We start from the raw sequence: 17,095 nt of genomic DNA, 5'->3' as shown, positions 1-17,095 counted from the left end.
AATGCTTGAGAAAAATAAGGAGTAAAATTGACGACAAACAAAATACTTTAATTGAATCTTTATGATACCAGAAACATTTCACAAAATTGAGAGAGTAAAATATAAAGGGGTTGGTGTAGTATGCAAGGAGTACACGGATGAAAATGAGGTACGAAGAAAAAATGGGGAGTGTAAATAGTTAAAACTGAAACTAAATAGCTCTAGCCCGAAAGCTTGAAAGGGTCAAGGTCCATTGAGATTATTGTGCTATTTTTTAAAATGAGGAATAAAAAAAAGGATTCGGTCAGAATTAGGCCACTTTTTTAGCTGCCATGTATACCCCACGAGTAACGCGTGAAATAATTAAAGACATATTAAATTACTAAATAATTATTCCAGAGATATCAATTTGATTTTTTGAATTTAATAACTAATATTTTGACAACAAATGAATAATGTACTATATATCTTGTTTTATTAAAAAATGATTTTTTATGAACGATGTCAAGGCAACACATCTTCCTTAATCTTGCGGGACATAGGATGAACCCATATATTATTAGATTGGTCTTCTTTTCTTTGTCCTTGTTTTCATATGTGTGCCAAATGAAAAAAAATAAAAATCAATGCATTAATTTTTATTTAAGTTTGAAGAAAATAACAAGGAAATTAGTTTAAAATAGAAGACATTCATATACTGATATTCATTGCTAAGATGTTAAAAAATAATGTAATTCATTATTTCACGAGAGAACTATATAAATAATGTAAGAGATACCAAATAACTAAAGGAGGCAAATTTAATTTCAAACAATATCTCAATTATAACTTGAGCAATATTAAAATTAATGTACTATTGAAAGTTAATAAATGCAGGATATGTTACTTAAACAAGACAAAAGAATACATACCCACTTATAAAAGTCCACGAATTTTGATATACCCAAACTCTTATTCTCATTATAATGAATAGTAATTCATTACTTCAACAATAAAAAGTACAAACAAGTCAAAATTCTTATTACCCATGTTTTTGCTTTATTTTCCAGAGGAAAAAAAAAATTCTCGATTTTGATTGTATATGGAGATGATTATGTAACAGGCTAAAAGAGAAATGAAAATAAACGAGAAAACAGTAACATTGTTGAAGCGAGTGCAGAAGAAGATGAATTTAATTGAGTAAATTTAGCTTGGTAGGAAGTTGATTTATTGGATTCCTTATTGAAACAAAAGAGATGTAAAACTACGAAAGACCTGTCTAGTACAACTGCAAAATCTCCTACGCGGGATCACATTTTTGGCAAAAGGGAAGTATGTCAGAGTAACCATATCTCACCTCTATCAACAGCCAAAAACACTCTTTCCCTTGGAATAAACTGAAACACAAAACTTTGTAATTTTCTTTCCAAAGCCATAGTGGCTAGAGAAAACAAGACATGAACTCATCCAACTTCCTATTTCTGATAAACCACTCAATTATTTGTCACTGCACACAAGCTACAAAAAGCAATCATTTCTCGGTAACTTTCTCAAGATGCAAAATCACAGTTCGGCAACTCTACACAACCTCTTATGTCACCTCAAGTTTCTTTGCCCTGCTGCAAAAATGCACCAATCAAATTTCAGCTATAAAGTGAGCTTTAGTAGCACAATATTGCTGCTATAAACTCCACAATTTACCAAGACATAAACCAAGCACCTCTGTTTTGGCTTTTCGAACTCTGAATTTGATTTGACATATAGTAACAATCTGAACAATGCTCTGGGAATATTCTTTCTTTGAGAGGCTCACAAGCTTCTGGCAGAACCAAGTCGGAATATCCTTTAACATAGGAGCAGTTCCATGGATGGTTTGAGCTCACATTAAGGACAATGTTTGATAGGCAAACGTTCACAAAATTGTCACCTTCTATACCCTCTATAAGACCTGCACTTTTGATATTCTCTCCCACCACATCCTTTATTGTAATCTTTTCTATTACAGGCATAGCATTTGGGTCATAACCATCATCTGGATGTTCCCCATATAAACCAGTGAACCTAATAGCAATATCTACATTAGTCAAGGTCACGTTTGAGACATAGATGTTTCTGACATAACCACCCCTTCCAGGAGAAGTCTTTATTCTGATTGCTGTATGTGAATCGTAGAATTGAACATCTTCTACATGAACTTCAGATACACCACCAGACATCTCACTCCCTATTGCAATCCCTGCACTCGTTTGAGTTTTACCAACAAGCCTGTGGATGATAATGTTTGTGCACGGGCGATCGTATGCAATGCCATACTCATCCCACCCGCTCTTGATCGCAATCAGATCATCACCAGTGCTTATGTAACAGTCCTCAATGCAAACGTTGTCAGAAGAATCTGGACACATTTTTAAGGTATCTGTGTCAGAATCTACTAAGTCTTCTAAAGGAAAATAATTGTGAGGAAGTGAGGAAGTGAGTTTTACTTCAAAACATTTTATGACAGAAGCTTGATACCACACCAAGACAACGTCAAACAGTGGATATTTTTGTAAAAATTAAGGTAGAAGATTTGGTAATAGTCAATTACAGAATATTATGGCATTCCAGACTAAAGAGAGAAAGTTTACCCGGATCAATCCCATCAGTATTTGGAGAATCAAGAGGAGCAAAGATCGCCACTTTCTGAACTGTAACATGGCTGTTCATCCAGAAAAACAGTCTCAAATCTGCCTCTAATCATGAAAGCTCCACTATTGCGCAGTTTTAAAAATGCAATGAAAGTACTTGAACTATGGAAAACGAGGAATAAGATACAAACTCAATCCTTCAGTGGAGGACAAACCTGCAATACACAGGATGGACTGTCCAAAATGGAGAATTCAGGAAGGTCAAATTTGAAATGAGGACCCCGGTTGAGTTCATCAATTCTATCAAATGGGGACGTGTATAATCCAGAGTTTTGTTCCTAAACATGCTCCACCAGATACTCCCTTGACCATCGATAGTTCCATTGTTACCTTCATTGATACATTGAAAATATCAATATAATAATTTATGTATTGAGAATATAATAATTGTGTTGAATGTTACTAACCTGTTATGATCACATCAGTCAAATTGCGCCCATAAATGAGACTTTTATGCCTTCTTCCTGGCAACTCTCTTCCTCTTCCATACGACGGTAGAGGATCAACCACTGGCCAATCTTCAGGGTTCTGTAACAAACGGGACATGCATGTGAAAATTGGAACTACAAATCACTTTATGCATGAGTTATAGAGAAGATTATCGGTGAATGTCTGAACACATTACACCATCAAGTTTGTAGAACTTTAACCCAGTGTTTAAAATTCAACTAAAGTAAGCCGAATTTTTTAGAAGTTAAAATACAATCCATGCATTGAATGGCAAATTACTTACAAGAGCACACCACTGCCAAGTAAGAATAAGAAGACTATGCTCAAAGTGTTCTTCTATTTTGAAAAAAAAAAAAAAAAAAAACTGAGACAAGCCAGGTAAGCAGCTATATTAAACTTCCTGTTTTGTCCTGCAGTATTTACAGAGAGTGACTTACCGTTGATCCGAGAATTACTGCATCCTTGTCCAACCACAAAGTGAGATGACTGATGAGATCAAAACTACCGGTTAACCACCGACCAGCCGGGACAAAAAGCTTGGCTCCACCTTTGTCAGCAAAGGAATTCAGGTAGAAGATGGCATTTTGAAATGCTTTTGTGTTGAGAGTGACCCCATCGCCAACTGCTCCAAATTCGGTGATGCTGACGCTGTGAGGTCGAACCTCGTCGTTTGTCTGTTGGCAAAGTGTGTTGCCCCATACTATTCCCGGGCTGCAACTGAGCAATGCAAGTACCAGAACCACTTCCGCGAGCTGCAAGAGAAACATTCACATCAGTGAGAATGCCAGTAACTTTCCCATTTCATCAATTTTATTAAACCATGAAGAACAACAGCAATTCACACGCTTCTTCTCAGCCTCAACTGAGAAGACCAAAAAAAAATTATGAAATTCAGGTAGGATCTAGAAACAGCAACACGCAATTGAACTTGGAGGAGTTGAAAATCTCCTCAGATCACCAGCTGCATTTTCTCCACAGTTAATAACCCAAATAGATGTTTAAATTTAAATTAAAGACAGAAAGAGGAAGCAAAAGTGAAAAACCAATGACCCAGTGGCAGAAAGTATAAAAGAAGATGAACAGTGGGTGGGTGATGAAATGAAAGCAGTGTTACTCTGAAAAAGATTTGAGGTGTGGATCTTACTCCATCCAGTATTAAGTTTGTGAGGGGATGGGGAAGTGTGGAAGGAAGTAATGATAGAGAACTTACTGTTGAAGGTGTGGTCATGTTAGTGAGATCCAGGTTTCCCTTTATGTTCAAACTCTAACTGGGAGTGATGAAAAAGAGCGAGAGAGAAAAGAAAGGGTGAAATGAGCAAATGTGAAGAGGAGGAGGTTTGGTTCATTGATTAAAATCCCCACCCCAGCAACAAGCAAGTGTGATATTGATCGGGTGGGTCATTGAAATGAGAGTCACCACCCAAGTAAAAATCATTGACAGAGACTGTTACTGCCCTCCAAACAATAAGCAGTAGGACCCCCCACCCTACGCTTCTTCAAGTCCTCCAAACTCTCTCTCCAGAAGGGTGAAGAAAGAGAAACTCAAATGGTGATGAACTCGTTAATCACAGGAGTGGTATCTTATTTTGCTTTTGTATTGCGAATAACCGGTTCTATTTCTAAAGCGGAGACAGTGACTTCCAATACACACAGACACAGACAACTTCAGACAGCGCCAACTGCTAAGGTAACAGCTTTCCTCATAATTTAGGTTTGCATGTAGTCTTCTAGCTTCACTTTACTGTTCCACTTCCCTCACTGTGTGTAGCTCGTGACAATTCACAATACTTCGTTTCATCCTAACCCCAACCCAATTCAATTTCGTAAACTCCGTCCCTTCCGGTCAACATTTTTAATCATACTTACTATGTTTTATCTTTAACCACTTCATACTTCTAATCATTTGTTCTGTTCTGTGTTTCTTATACCAGTCAACATAATAATAATTATATTAAAACACTAAAAAGTGGTTAACTTAGTTATTCTATCTTTTCCAAGTGCGTGATTTGTGACAAAGAAATGAAGGGTGATGGTAAAATGTGTACCTGAAGGATGAAAGCAGAGGAAAGAAAGAATTGGAGGGGACAGATTTTTAACCATAAAAAGCAAAACCAGTGTGTGTTTGAGCATGGGGAAGTGTTGCTGCTGTCAATGTCACGGAACCACAAACCTTGTAGCATAATCATACATATTAATTTCACCAAAATAAAAATAATAATAATTAGTAATAATGGTAATAATACAAAACAGACCCAATACTGGTTGATTTTGTGAATTGTGTTCGTACAGATGAGGGATTTCGTCTGTTTCATCTTTCTTAGGCATCTCCATTCATGAGTGAGTGCAGTAATTTTAATTTAGGATAACAACCACCGGTGTCACTTTCTAATCCATTATTTTTTTTTTTGTACTGCCTATATTCAATTATAAACATGTCTATTTATTTATTTTGCATTCATCTTTATGTAATGTTATTTCTTTAGATTGTGCTCTTTTTCTGTTTTTATGTAATTCCACTTCATAATAAAATATACAAATTATTTTTCATTGATGATATGATAAAAAAACCTAAACTGATTGAGTAATATCACTGTGAATTTTTCCTTCGGTCATCATCATCATGCAACCTCTGATTAATACTTATACATCAATCCAAAGGTTCTGATGATTCCTAAGGTAAAAAAATACACAAACACTTCTCGAAGATCATATGTTTTAATATATGATACATGTTTAAAATTGTTATTAGTTGAAAGTATAAAATAAATAATTATTCCAATGAGAGTGTTAATTTTAAAATAAAAGTACTGATGTAAAATTGAACTTTATAATGCGATTGGACCGAAATGGAGTTCTTCGTTTGTTGATCAATTTGAGTAAAGAAAACGATATGCAACAATTTTTCCTTCCGCAACAAACAAATTCACTAGAGCTGTAATCTAGTCATCTATGCATCTCATATTTTCATTTATTTATTTAGTTTTTGATACAACTTTGAGCTTCACACAAGGTAACAACTAACATTGATCTTCTTTTTCCTCCAAATAAATCATCTTAAAAAGGTAAAAAAAAAATAAAGAAAAATTGACAGTGAACTATTTCTTCAACCAACTATACATATTGATCGATGTATTAAAAATATATATGTCTAAAAAGAAGGAGACAGGGTCCTAGAACAGACAATATCAGAGACACAAAGGCCTATGTTTCACCCTCTGGCATGTGAAAAGTTAAGGTTTCCAAAGTCAGGTATCCTATGCCAAATAAATCAAACCCTATCTAAATTGACATGATTTTATTCCACACAACAAGCAAAGCATTATGCACTAATAATGATAATAAATAACTGATCAAAGAATTCACAAACATACATTCATTCAACGTAGAACTAAAAATATCTTTCTCACTGATTAGAGCTTAGTCTTGAAAGAAACACCTCTCACTGAATGACAATAAAGGGTTCCTTTAGATCTCATTTTCCATTAATTAACTCTTAACAATTCATTTTCTAGACAGTTGACTAAAATAGTTTTTAATATTAGAAGACCATTATCATAATGCCAACTTGTGCATTAGGTTATTGTTGTTGTTGAAAACTATTCTATAATTGGCCTGATCCCTATTCTTTAATGTATGGTATATGATGATGGTAGTTATGCTTAAAAATACATTTTATATTCCTTTACCTTATAACAATATAATTAATTAAACCTAACATAAATGACGACAGAGTTACCGTCTCATTCTTAAGATAAGATGTTTATATAGTTGAAAAATTAACCAAAAATAATTTCTTTATTGGGAATAATCTTTTAATAAGTAATTGTTTAATATTTAATTCCTTAAAATTAAGTAAATTGTGGATACATTATAATGGGTTTTGGAATAATAGGGGAGTTCATTTATCTTTTATATGCTAAACTCTGACTGTAAAATTGAACAAAGTTTTGCATGGTAGCATAACTAGGTGTATTTAATATTATTTGCATGAACTTACCTTCCCCTATAAAGTTGATTGTGGTTCCTTGTATTATGTAAAGAAAAAAAAAATAATAACACTAGTACTCAACATGTTTTGTGCAACATCATTAGTCTTAGTATAGTGTTTGTGCTTTGCGTAATTTGTTACTTAAGATTTGACTGAGATACACATTACATGTGTTGTTACTCTGATTAATGACAAAATTAACCAAAATCCGACATATTCCAATCATGTCTGAAATCCAATGCCTGAGGTTTTGCAACATAGATAATTAGATATATCTTGAAATCATGATAGGATATGAATTGGACTTAGAATTATAATAATTAAGAATTACATTAAACCACCATTAACTTCTGTTCAAATTTGTGCATTTGTGAAAGCAACTGAAACAATTCAATGTCTAAAAAATTGTTTAATATATAAAATTTAAATTTCAGTAGTAAGATCCCAGAAAATAGTTAAATTATTCTAAGAATTCACTTAAACATAATTTCAATTTTATTAAATGGTTTTTTCCTCTTCTTATTAATCTATGGATTTTATCATTTAAATGTTTGTTTGATTCTTTTGTGGTTTTTATCCACCCATGTGTTAAATTTTATTCTTTTAATACTTCTGCAGTATTAAACAAACATTTTGACAAGGTCATTTTATCTGTGTGATACCTTTTGAGTCATACAATGATATAACTATTAACTATTTATTGTATTATTATCATTGTAAGGTTACATCACGAAGTGACATATTTTAACCTATTTTAACCTAATTGTTATCGAAGCGGTGTATTCTAACTTAATCGTTGTCGTATTTTTACACTGAACGACAAACGGTTCAGAAGAGAATAATTACTTGTACATTATTGCTTTAAATTTTATTATTGAATAAATATAAGTGAAAATAATTATTTACTCTCATAGACTAAATTAACATAGAAATAAGTAAAAGTAATTGTGTAATGAAAAAAACAATATAACAATTTTATAAATATTTTATACTAAAAATATGATATAAAAAGTTATTAGTTATTCATGAATGTGTTAATTAATTTATTAGTCTTAATTATTTTGATTATACTAATAATTAAGTAAAGAATTTCAATGAGGGTACTTGGATCCAAAGACATTTGTCTTCTCGCACAATATATATTTTCATTAATTCTTCCTCACTTCTGAAAATGTTACAGAATCACAGCTAGCTTTTGATGGACATTACCACACTGCACACTAATGATCTAATAAAGCAAAGGTAAAATCTTGTCGTATCTAAGGGGAAATTTTTGTCGTATTGTGGAGAAAACTTGTCGTATGAAAATAGTATTTTCTTGAGAGAAGAGATCATATCAGGTTACAGAGGTACAGATGATCCATATCCATCAACGATTTATATCTTTCGATGAATTACAAAAATTATGATAGCTAGTGTGTTTTTTTTTTTTATCAGCAAAGAATTATATATATATATATATATAAAAGATTATAAATTTTTTGATTGTGTTTTTTTATTATAAAAGTATTTATTTATTGTAAACATCGTATATTTAAACTTAACAAAATTCAGTTAATTCTTTATACAGAGTGACTACAAAGCTACATCAGATCTAAAGTTTGGATTTGTAGTCAAACATCATACTCTAACAAATCCATAATACATTGTTCAATCCTTAATATTCATTTAATGATACACATTTGTTCTGCATTTGATCTTGGTATTTCCAAGTTGCCTCTAAATATGATAAGGGTTGCATGAGACAAATCTTCCCTGATTTCCTGCACAGACAAAACGAGCACCAGACTAAAAACCTGACATGGTTAGGATGTCTTGAGAAAAGACGAAGCACCTGAATCACATTTCTTGCTTCCTCATAGGCATTATGGTTGTGATTATGTTTCTAAATAACAGAATGGATACACTGAATTGGACAAAGAATCCAGTCTGAATAAGAGAAATTAACCTTATCAATTTTATACTTTATCCAAGCACAAACATTTAATTGTGTCATAGTAAATATTTCTTCTACATCTACTTTCCCTTGCCTAAACACAATTTTATTCCTATGATCCCATATGTTCCTTATAATTGAAACCCAAACACCCTTCCATAACTTATTTCCCTTACTATTAAGGGTCAATACATCAAATTGTTGGAAATGAGCTATAAGTTGATTATGAAGTGCCGTACTCACTTCCACCCACCTGTTACACATGTTCCAAATCTTTTTTGTTACATTGTAAGTGAGGAATAAGTGTGTATTAGTCTCTTCTTCTAGCCCACAAAATACACAAGAAACATCAGTTAATTATACACCTCTCCTCCTCAGATTTATCTTTGTAGGCACTTTATTCATGATTACCCTCAAAGCCAAAAATTGTGTGTGATGAATAAAATGATTTTTCTTACATATATACAACTTTTAAAAAATTATATGTAATAATATATAAATAAAATTATAGTTAAATTAAATATTTTCAGATAATTCAGTTTTTAGGTCTCTAATCCTTATATATAGTGTTTTAGTGGAAGGACAAGACATTTTGAGTAAGAAAAATTGATCTAAATGATTAAATTTATTTTGATTTAAAACATGTAAAAGATATTGATTGAACGGTTGATTTTAAAATCATTTTTTCATAACATGCAAAATACATCCCTATAAATCTATTCCTAAAAGTGATGAAGACAAAGTTAAATATTTTAGTTATTAATCACCATTCAAATTTGAACACTGCATATACAAGTACTCGTACGTAATTTTGATAGCATATTGGTTGCACTGCATTTATTTTTGCTGTGTGAGGAGGACCAAGTTAGGAAAACATAAAGCACAGAACATATGCAACTACTGTTGCGATAACAGAAGTAATAAATGTCTTGTTCCGGTGTTTTTATTCAGTCCTGAAGAGACATTAATTATTTATATCCAAAGTTATGTTGGATTTCTGTACTTGCAGCTTCTGACTGTAACCCGAGATGGCTGACAAATAATCTGCTATGTTTAGATGTATAAAGAAATGTCCTTGATGTTTGACACAAATAATAAAGAGCCTTCATCCACATTACAAGAAAACTTCTTCTTGCTGTGTTCAAAATTGCAGACATTGGATTTGACTCTGACTATATTCATTAGTTCGGTTTTCGTGATAAAAGCAGCAAAATACAATGAAGCTTTCACTTGATTCCTTGTGAAATTTGGGTTATGATCTGTGAACTGTGGTTTTTTATTTACAATCTGTGAAGACTGAAACCAATTGGAATGAGCTCGTATGAATATCGGTGTATACAACTTCACTTTTCTTTCGGGTCAAAGTCGTTTGGTTTGGAGTTAATGTATCAACCTATTTTAACCAGCACAACAGTTTAAGAATAAAACTTATTAAATGCTTTTGGCAACATAATTAAGATAGTTGAAACCATTTGATATGTTTGAATATGTGAGTTATTCATTGTTGGTTTTTTATATAATTTTCTAGTTTTTTAGTTTTTTTTTCAGATGTTTTTAACATTTTCATTTAAACCCGCAGACAACCCTACCAAACCACATGCAATGTATGACGGACACAGAACAACCACCGCATATGTTGGTCTATTTACAGGTATGTTTGCAGAGGTTCTTTTATATTTATTTAGTACAATGTCATTTTATAAATTTTGGTTAGATTTATGTTCAAGCCATTAAAGGGATTTATCATGATGTAAGAAATGAAGTTAAATTTTGATAAAATTTATGTAAAAAAAAAAAAACTGTATAAATGCATGCAATAATAATAAAATACATGCAAGGAAATGAGTTGCCTGCATTTCATTTTACATTTATTATTTCAGCCTATCACACAATGAATTAAACTGTTACATGGCCAAATTGAAATGGGATGTTTGACGTGCAAAGTAGTTTTTGAGAACATAGCACAATGAGATGTACAAACATAGATATGGAGAAATTTATAGCAAGAAGAAATGTCTATATTTTACAGAAGTGTTTTTCACTGTGTGAGTTTTTAAGTAAGAGTTTTCTTAGCTTAAACTTCAAAGAAATTTCTTTCACGTGTTGAAGTAGGGAAAGACGTGCCCGTAAAGACTCTTAACACTCAGGAACAAAATTATGTATGAGTAATGCATGCCTATAGTCAAGGTTATCATGTCATGGGGGTATTTATAGGTTGTGTTATGTAGAAAAAATGTAGGGTGGTTTCTTCATCATAAAACTGTTGCCATCTACATGCATTTTTTATTTACCTTCAAATACATAATATAAATTTCACTTCACATTTTCGTTATATCTTTAAACTGTTATTTTAATCTCAGTAAGGACCGAAGCTTGAAACGATAACTAGCAGACTAGAAATTAACCACATGTAGGGATGTCAATAGTCAATTCCAGCTCACCACATCATACAACCTAATAATTGAACTTTTAGGAGGGTATTACATCAAGATATTAATAATGATCCTACGAGACAATATATCCTCATTTAAATAGTAAATTCCAGCTCACTACATCATATAACTTAATAATTCAATTATTAGTATATTTTTTTAGCATAAATGTGCTTACAAAACCTCTTTAAACGGTCGAACATCCATTACTTTCTTCCTCGTCATTATACAATCTGTTCAATAAATATTCCGTCCCATTTCATACAAACCTGCCGCAACTGAAGTGTATAATTGAGTATCATTTTATGCCAAAATAATTGAGTCATCCCAACGAAGAGCCCAATATGCCCCCAATAATAATTGAACGACAACAAAAGTAACACTCATTCTTTAAACCAAAATAAATATTGTGCCATATAAAAATCAAAGTAAAACTATCTGTTGAAAAGATAACCAAGAAAACAAAACTAATTGTGTGATCCACAAATCAGTACAAGGAACCATTAAATGATAAACTAGCTTCATATAATACCACGAAAGAGCCAGTAGGCTAGTAACTTCTGCCCCAGTATGTCCACTTTGTTGCAGGCTTTCCAGACGCAAAGCACTTGGTGCCTGTAAACCAACCACGATAAATAAGCAACACAAATATTAATCGTGATGATATTACATAACAGACATAAAACATTAGTAGATAGTGAATTCATACAGAATCAGAGTCTGCTTATAGTTTTCAAACACTGTTGCATTAAAAAATAATAACACCTGCATAAGGACAAGATTATACCTTCTGGGAGTTCTGGCTGATCAAAGGGGCTGCAAAGAGTTTTGGCTGCTCCCATCTCACCCTTTGTTCTTGCTTTGACATCCGCCTCCACCTCCTGAAGCATTACAGATAAAAAAAACTATTACACATAATACAACTATGCCATGAAAAATATACAATAAAAAATGGAGCTTATATAACATCAAACCAACACCAGTTCTTCAAGAGGACATAATTTGATAACACGAGCAGTTCAATTCTATTTGGATTTTAAGATGTTATTCTAGCTAGCAAAGAGCAAGCTAGAAATAAATTATAAAGTGTAACTTCTTTAAGGTTGACACCGACAAATGCTCATATTTCGCTAATCTTACAATGACAAAAGACCTTCTACAGTAGCCAAAAGACTGGAAGTTTTAAAATAGAAAGTATTGGTTTACTAACCCGTAATAACAGTTTCAATAAACTGTGATTGACCTCATTAAAAGAGTGACACTACCCCAAAACTCAAACAACGAAATTCATTGAAAATAAAATCAGATCCAGACACCAGGAACATTATATTTGAGAAAAACACAATTCGTACCTCCTCATCACACCATGGAGCTAAGATCATTTTTCTTTGGTTCAAAGCTTGCACAAAATCATCCCAAGTGTGTATGATTTGAATGCATTCATCTCGTTTTTGTTTTGCAACCTCAAACAAGTTCTGCTGAATATTATCAAGCAACTTTTTTATTTCAACAGCCAAATCAGCACTAGCGATGTCTATCTTTGCTCCATTATCACGTCGAACCGCACGAACCTATGCAAAATCCTGAGACTTATTTGGTGTTCACTGAAAAACCAGCAATGTACAAGGATTGATGTAACAGGAGGAGAAAGTTGAATACCTGCTTATTTGCTAAATCTTTTGGCCCAATTTCAATTCTTAGAGGAACACCTTTCATTTCCCAGTGAGAATACTTCCATCCCGGGGAATAATTATCTCTAAAATCCGACTCAGCACGAATACCAGCTTCAGACAATGTATTCACAGTTTCAGAACAGGCATCAAAGATTCCTTGAGTATTAGCATCTTTGTAAGGCACAGGAATCACAATGACTTGTACTGATGCTACTTTAGGAGGCAGTACCAATCCCTTGTCATCACCATGAACCATCACCATGACCCCAATCTGTAAGAAAATAAAAAATTAAAATACAAAAATGATGTGGAGGAATCCTCCAATGCATGTATATTCCAGAGATCAAAGCTTACAGTTCGAGTACTATAGGCCCATGAGTTCTGCCACACCATTGCTTTCTCTCCCTTTTCATTTTCAAAGTTTATCTCAAACATTTTAGCAAAGTTTTGGCCCAGACAATGAGAAGTTGCACCTTGTATACCACGGCCAGTGTTTGGAATAAATGCCTAGCAAAATAAATCAAAATTTTATAAAAAGCTTACACCACTAAAATAACATCATGCAAAGAATGTCAGATGTGTACCTCAACACTGGTAGTGTAAAGCCCACCAGCAAACTTCTCAAGCTCACTTTTCTTACCCTTTATGACAGGAACTGCCAAATACTCTTCATATATACGCCTATATAATTCCAGAATGTCAAGAACCTGAAAAAGTACTAGTTTAGAATAGTTTGGGAAAAATATCTAAAAGATAGGAAATTTACATGCTTAGGTGGAGGAGAATACAGAATAATGTGCATATAGTGTGCAACAGAAGCAAAAAGAAAATGCATAACTAATTTATCTACTATTAGAACACCAAGAAAGGGAACATAGTGACATGGTTTATAGATCTTATTTAAAAGGGAACTTATATAGAAAAAGATGAGAGCAGGGCTTAACAACTCTTCAATAAGTATGCAAGGACAAAAGATGACAACTGACGCAGGTTGAACAATGTGACCAAAAAGGAAAATTCCTAAAATAACTGTTTGGTGCCATACCTCTGCATCAGCCTCCTCCTTTGTTGCAAAAGCAGTGTGCCCTTCTTGCCAAAGAAACTCACGACTCCTGCAATCAGAACTCTTATAAGCCCCACGCAATAGACCAGAAAGAAGTTAAAAATTATGAACTAGGTTACATGACAGCACGTATGTGAAACAATATTAACTATCTGATATTTAATAAGGGAGACCTAGTGCATAAGGCTCCCACTTGGTGTATCTGGGAGAAAGCTAACTTGCCTCGGTTTACAGAAGTGAATGTCATTTGACCTAGTCCCTCAGTTTAACAGAGAAACCTAGTGCATAAGGCTCCCTGGACTTCACACATGACCACTTGGTCAGAGACCAAGGCTCACCCTCTATATGTAAATGATAAGATATTTAACATAAAATAGATGCCATTTCTTGCAAATTTAAGATAAAAAACCAAAAGATAAATTAGAAGCATGCCTCCCTAAGACCAATTCACCATAATCACCACTAGGGGAACATCCATTCACAAATAAAACAAGCAAAAATTTAAGGAATAGTGCAAGAGATATACAGCGGCTGAGTATTCCAAAATTTGAAGCCTCTAATTTAAGTTTGAAATTGTTTATTGTATAAATACCAGCCAACAAATCAATATATACCATGGCCCATAAGAAAAAAAGGTGGAGAAAAGAAAAAACTATTCACTACCTGATGAATGGTGTGGGATTGCTGAACTCCCATCTAACAACATTACACCACTGATTAAGTTTCAAAGGTAAGTCACGATGTCCCCTTATCCACTTAGAGTAGTAGGGATACATGACAGTTTCACTAGTTGGACGAATAGCAATAGGAATTTCTAATTCAGATTCCCCAGACTTTGTTACCCAAGCAACCTGATGCATGAGTAAGACAATCAGACAAGTACTTATGTTCTCAGAATAAATAGTCCTTCTGGAAGGAAATGAAGTTATATAGATAATCATACTGCAAGTCGTAATAAATATCCATTTCAACACATGAAACTGACATTAGCTAAACGAAACAAACTTCGCAAAACTACTTTTCTTTTCATGTACATCACAATCCAGTGTATAGCATGCCCCCCAGATCAAGAAAGTCCCAGACTACTGAACAAAACTTTGATTTAAGAATGCTAAATACAACTAAATCAATCTTCCCGATATTCACGAACAATATTCCGAAGTTAAAAAAAAAATTAATACAACTCCTTGATTAATCAACATTACATGGCCAACAAATTCACAAACTCTCACCTCAGGGGCAAAACCCTCAACGTGATCCTTCTCCTTTTGCAAAACTCCAGGAGACACAAACAAAGGGAAGTAGCAGTTCTTGATTTTCATTTTCTTTATTTCCGGATCGAAAAATTCCTGCAGATTATTTTAGACATTAGAGCAACTCTGACCTATGGAAAGACTAAAAGAAACAAATCTGCCGTATGCATATTTTGAAATCCAATACTCATTCACTAAGAAATTTCAGACACGACACAAATGTATTCACTCACTCATCATCTAAAACAAAACAAGAATTAAGAAACTCACTTGCATGATCTCCCATATTGCCATTGACCAAGGCCTCAAAATATAGCAACCAGATATATCATAGTATTCAATCATTTCAGCATTAACAACAACCTGTCAGAATAATCCAAAGCCAAAGTCAACCAACACTACACACTGCCGAAATTGTTAATAGTGAAACAAGACTAGATCGGGATTAACGAACAGCTTTGACCGAACACAGATCAGGACAAAACGAGAAAAAGAAGCCATTAAATGGCTCGAAATACCTCAGAATACCACTCTCCGAAGTTCTCCGCCTTCCGATGCGTGAGACCTAAGCCGGTCTCCTTCTTCACCTCCTTCTTCTTCCCACCTGCAAGGCTTCGTTGGCTCACAATTAGAAGAAAGAAGATACAGATACACAAATGCGAATACGCATGAATAATGCGAATTACCGGATTGCTTAGCCGAAGGTTTTTTGGCTTCAGTCCCCGCCATGGTGAAGGAGGAGCACCTGATCCTGTCATGGCCAAAAAGAAAAATGTTAACATAAGGAAGTGAAGCAGAAAGCTATATTGGGATTGAAATCCAAGTTGCTAGTTACCTGTTGCAAAGATGCCGAAGGCGAACGAAACGCGCGAGAGCGATTGTGGCGCTACGGTTGACCCTAGGGTTTTCACTTTCAGATAAAGTGTTCCGCTGTGCGCCCCTACGCACTCTTTAATTTCTTACACTCCTATGTTTTTTTTACTCTTCACTGTGCAGCTTCGATGTCACGTCTGCTTTGTTTGAGTAAATTTTTTCCCTTTTATTATCTGTCTTTACTTTATTTTAGTCGTTATACTATAAATATTTATTTATAAAAATTTCAACATCCTTTTTTTAAAATAATTATAAATAGTCACCCTTCTCTTATAATCAGCATGTTTTCATAAGATAGAAGAAATTAAATTAAATTATTTCATAAAAAAAATTGAAGAACAAATTCATCATTTACCAATATAAAAATATAGACATTTAACCATGTTTGACAAAAACGTAAAGGGTTAACAACATTAAAATAAAATGCATATTTACAGTTACGTGTTATATTCTCAATCAGGAAAGTTATTATTAGGTTGTAACTTTCTGAATCCTATAACATGAAAATAAAAAATGTTTAAATATAACATATAACTTTCGTATGAGTATAAGATACCTAAAAGAAATAAATATTACAGGTTTTTACTAAACATGGACTAATTGTAATTTAAAGATAAAGTTATCTCATTTTTTCTACTCATAAATTTTATTCAAACATACTCATAATCATTAAAAAAAAGTACATGATTGGAGAGGGTGCAATGACAAAAAATTAGTTAAAATACTGTTTGCACACAAAAAATAATGCTACATGAAAAACAACAAGAAAGATCAATTACATG

The 17,095-nt window shown here is 33.2% G+C and overlaps 2 protein-coding genes across 4 annotated transcripts; both read right to left on the bottom strand.

Moving 5' to 3' along the window:
* Positions 1–1,149: 1,149 nt before the first annotated feature.
* Positions 1,150–4,762, bottom strand: LOC114187604 (Pectin lyase-like superfamily protein). 3 transcript variants are annotated; one of them, XM_028076932.2, is made up of 7 exons: positions 4,306–4,762; positions 3,533–3,847; positions 3,053–3,173; positions 2,801–2,975; positions 2,586–2,656; positions 1,679–2,353; positions 1,150–1,574 (listed from the first exon to the last, which is right to left on the bottom strand). In XM_028076932.2, the coding sequence occupies exons 1-7, from the start codon at positions 4,321–4,323 to the stop codon at positions 1,555–1,557; spliced, it is 1,395 nt and encodes a 464-aa protein (XP_027932733.2). In that variant the 5' UTR covers positions 4,324–4,762; the 3' UTR covers positions 1,150–1,554. The 3 variants fall into 3 exon arrangements, with proteins under 3 accessions (XP_027932733.2, XP_027932037.2, XP_085530626.1); XM_028076236.2 differs by having other exon boundaries at positions 1,150–1,577; positions 4,306–4,759; XM_085674500.1 differs by having other exon boundaries at positions 1,150–2,353; positions 4,306–4,752.
* Positions 4,763–11,811: 7,049 nt separating this feature from the next.
* Positions 11,812–16,453, bottom strand: LOC114192088 (Class II aaRS and biotin synthetases superfamily protein). Its single transcript, XM_028081670.2, has 13 exons — positions 16,276–16,453; positions 16,127–16,191; positions 15,959–16,044; positions 15,711–15,803; positions 15,420–15,536; positions 14,851–15,038; positions 14,170–14,236; positions 13,709–13,831; positions 13,479–13,631; positions 13,111–13,395; positions 12,804–13,022; positions 12,239–12,332; positions 11,812–12,066 (listed from the first exon to the last, which is right to left on the bottom strand). Exons 2-13 carry the CDS (start codon positions 16,167–16,169, stop codon positions 12,002–12,004), a joined length of 1,533 nt encoding a protein of 510 aa, XP_027937471.2. The 5' UTR covers positions 16,170–16,191; positions 16,276–16,453; the 3' UTR covers positions 11,812–12,001.
* Between the last annotated feature and the right edge of the window lie 642 nt (positions 16,454–17,095).

This window comes from Vigna unguiculata, chromosome 1, assembly GCF_037176805.1.
Source record: "Vigna unguiculata cultivar grain cowpea cultivar isolate G323 ecotype 2 chromosome 1, ASM3717680v1, whole genome shotgun sequence".
Taxonomy (NCBI): domain Eukaryota; kingdom Viridiplantae; phylum Streptophyta; class Magnoliopsida; order Fabales; family Fabaceae; genus Vigna; species Vigna unguiculata.
Note: the sequence above shows the minus strand (reverse complement) of the source record. Positions and strands in the feature narration are given on the sequence as shown.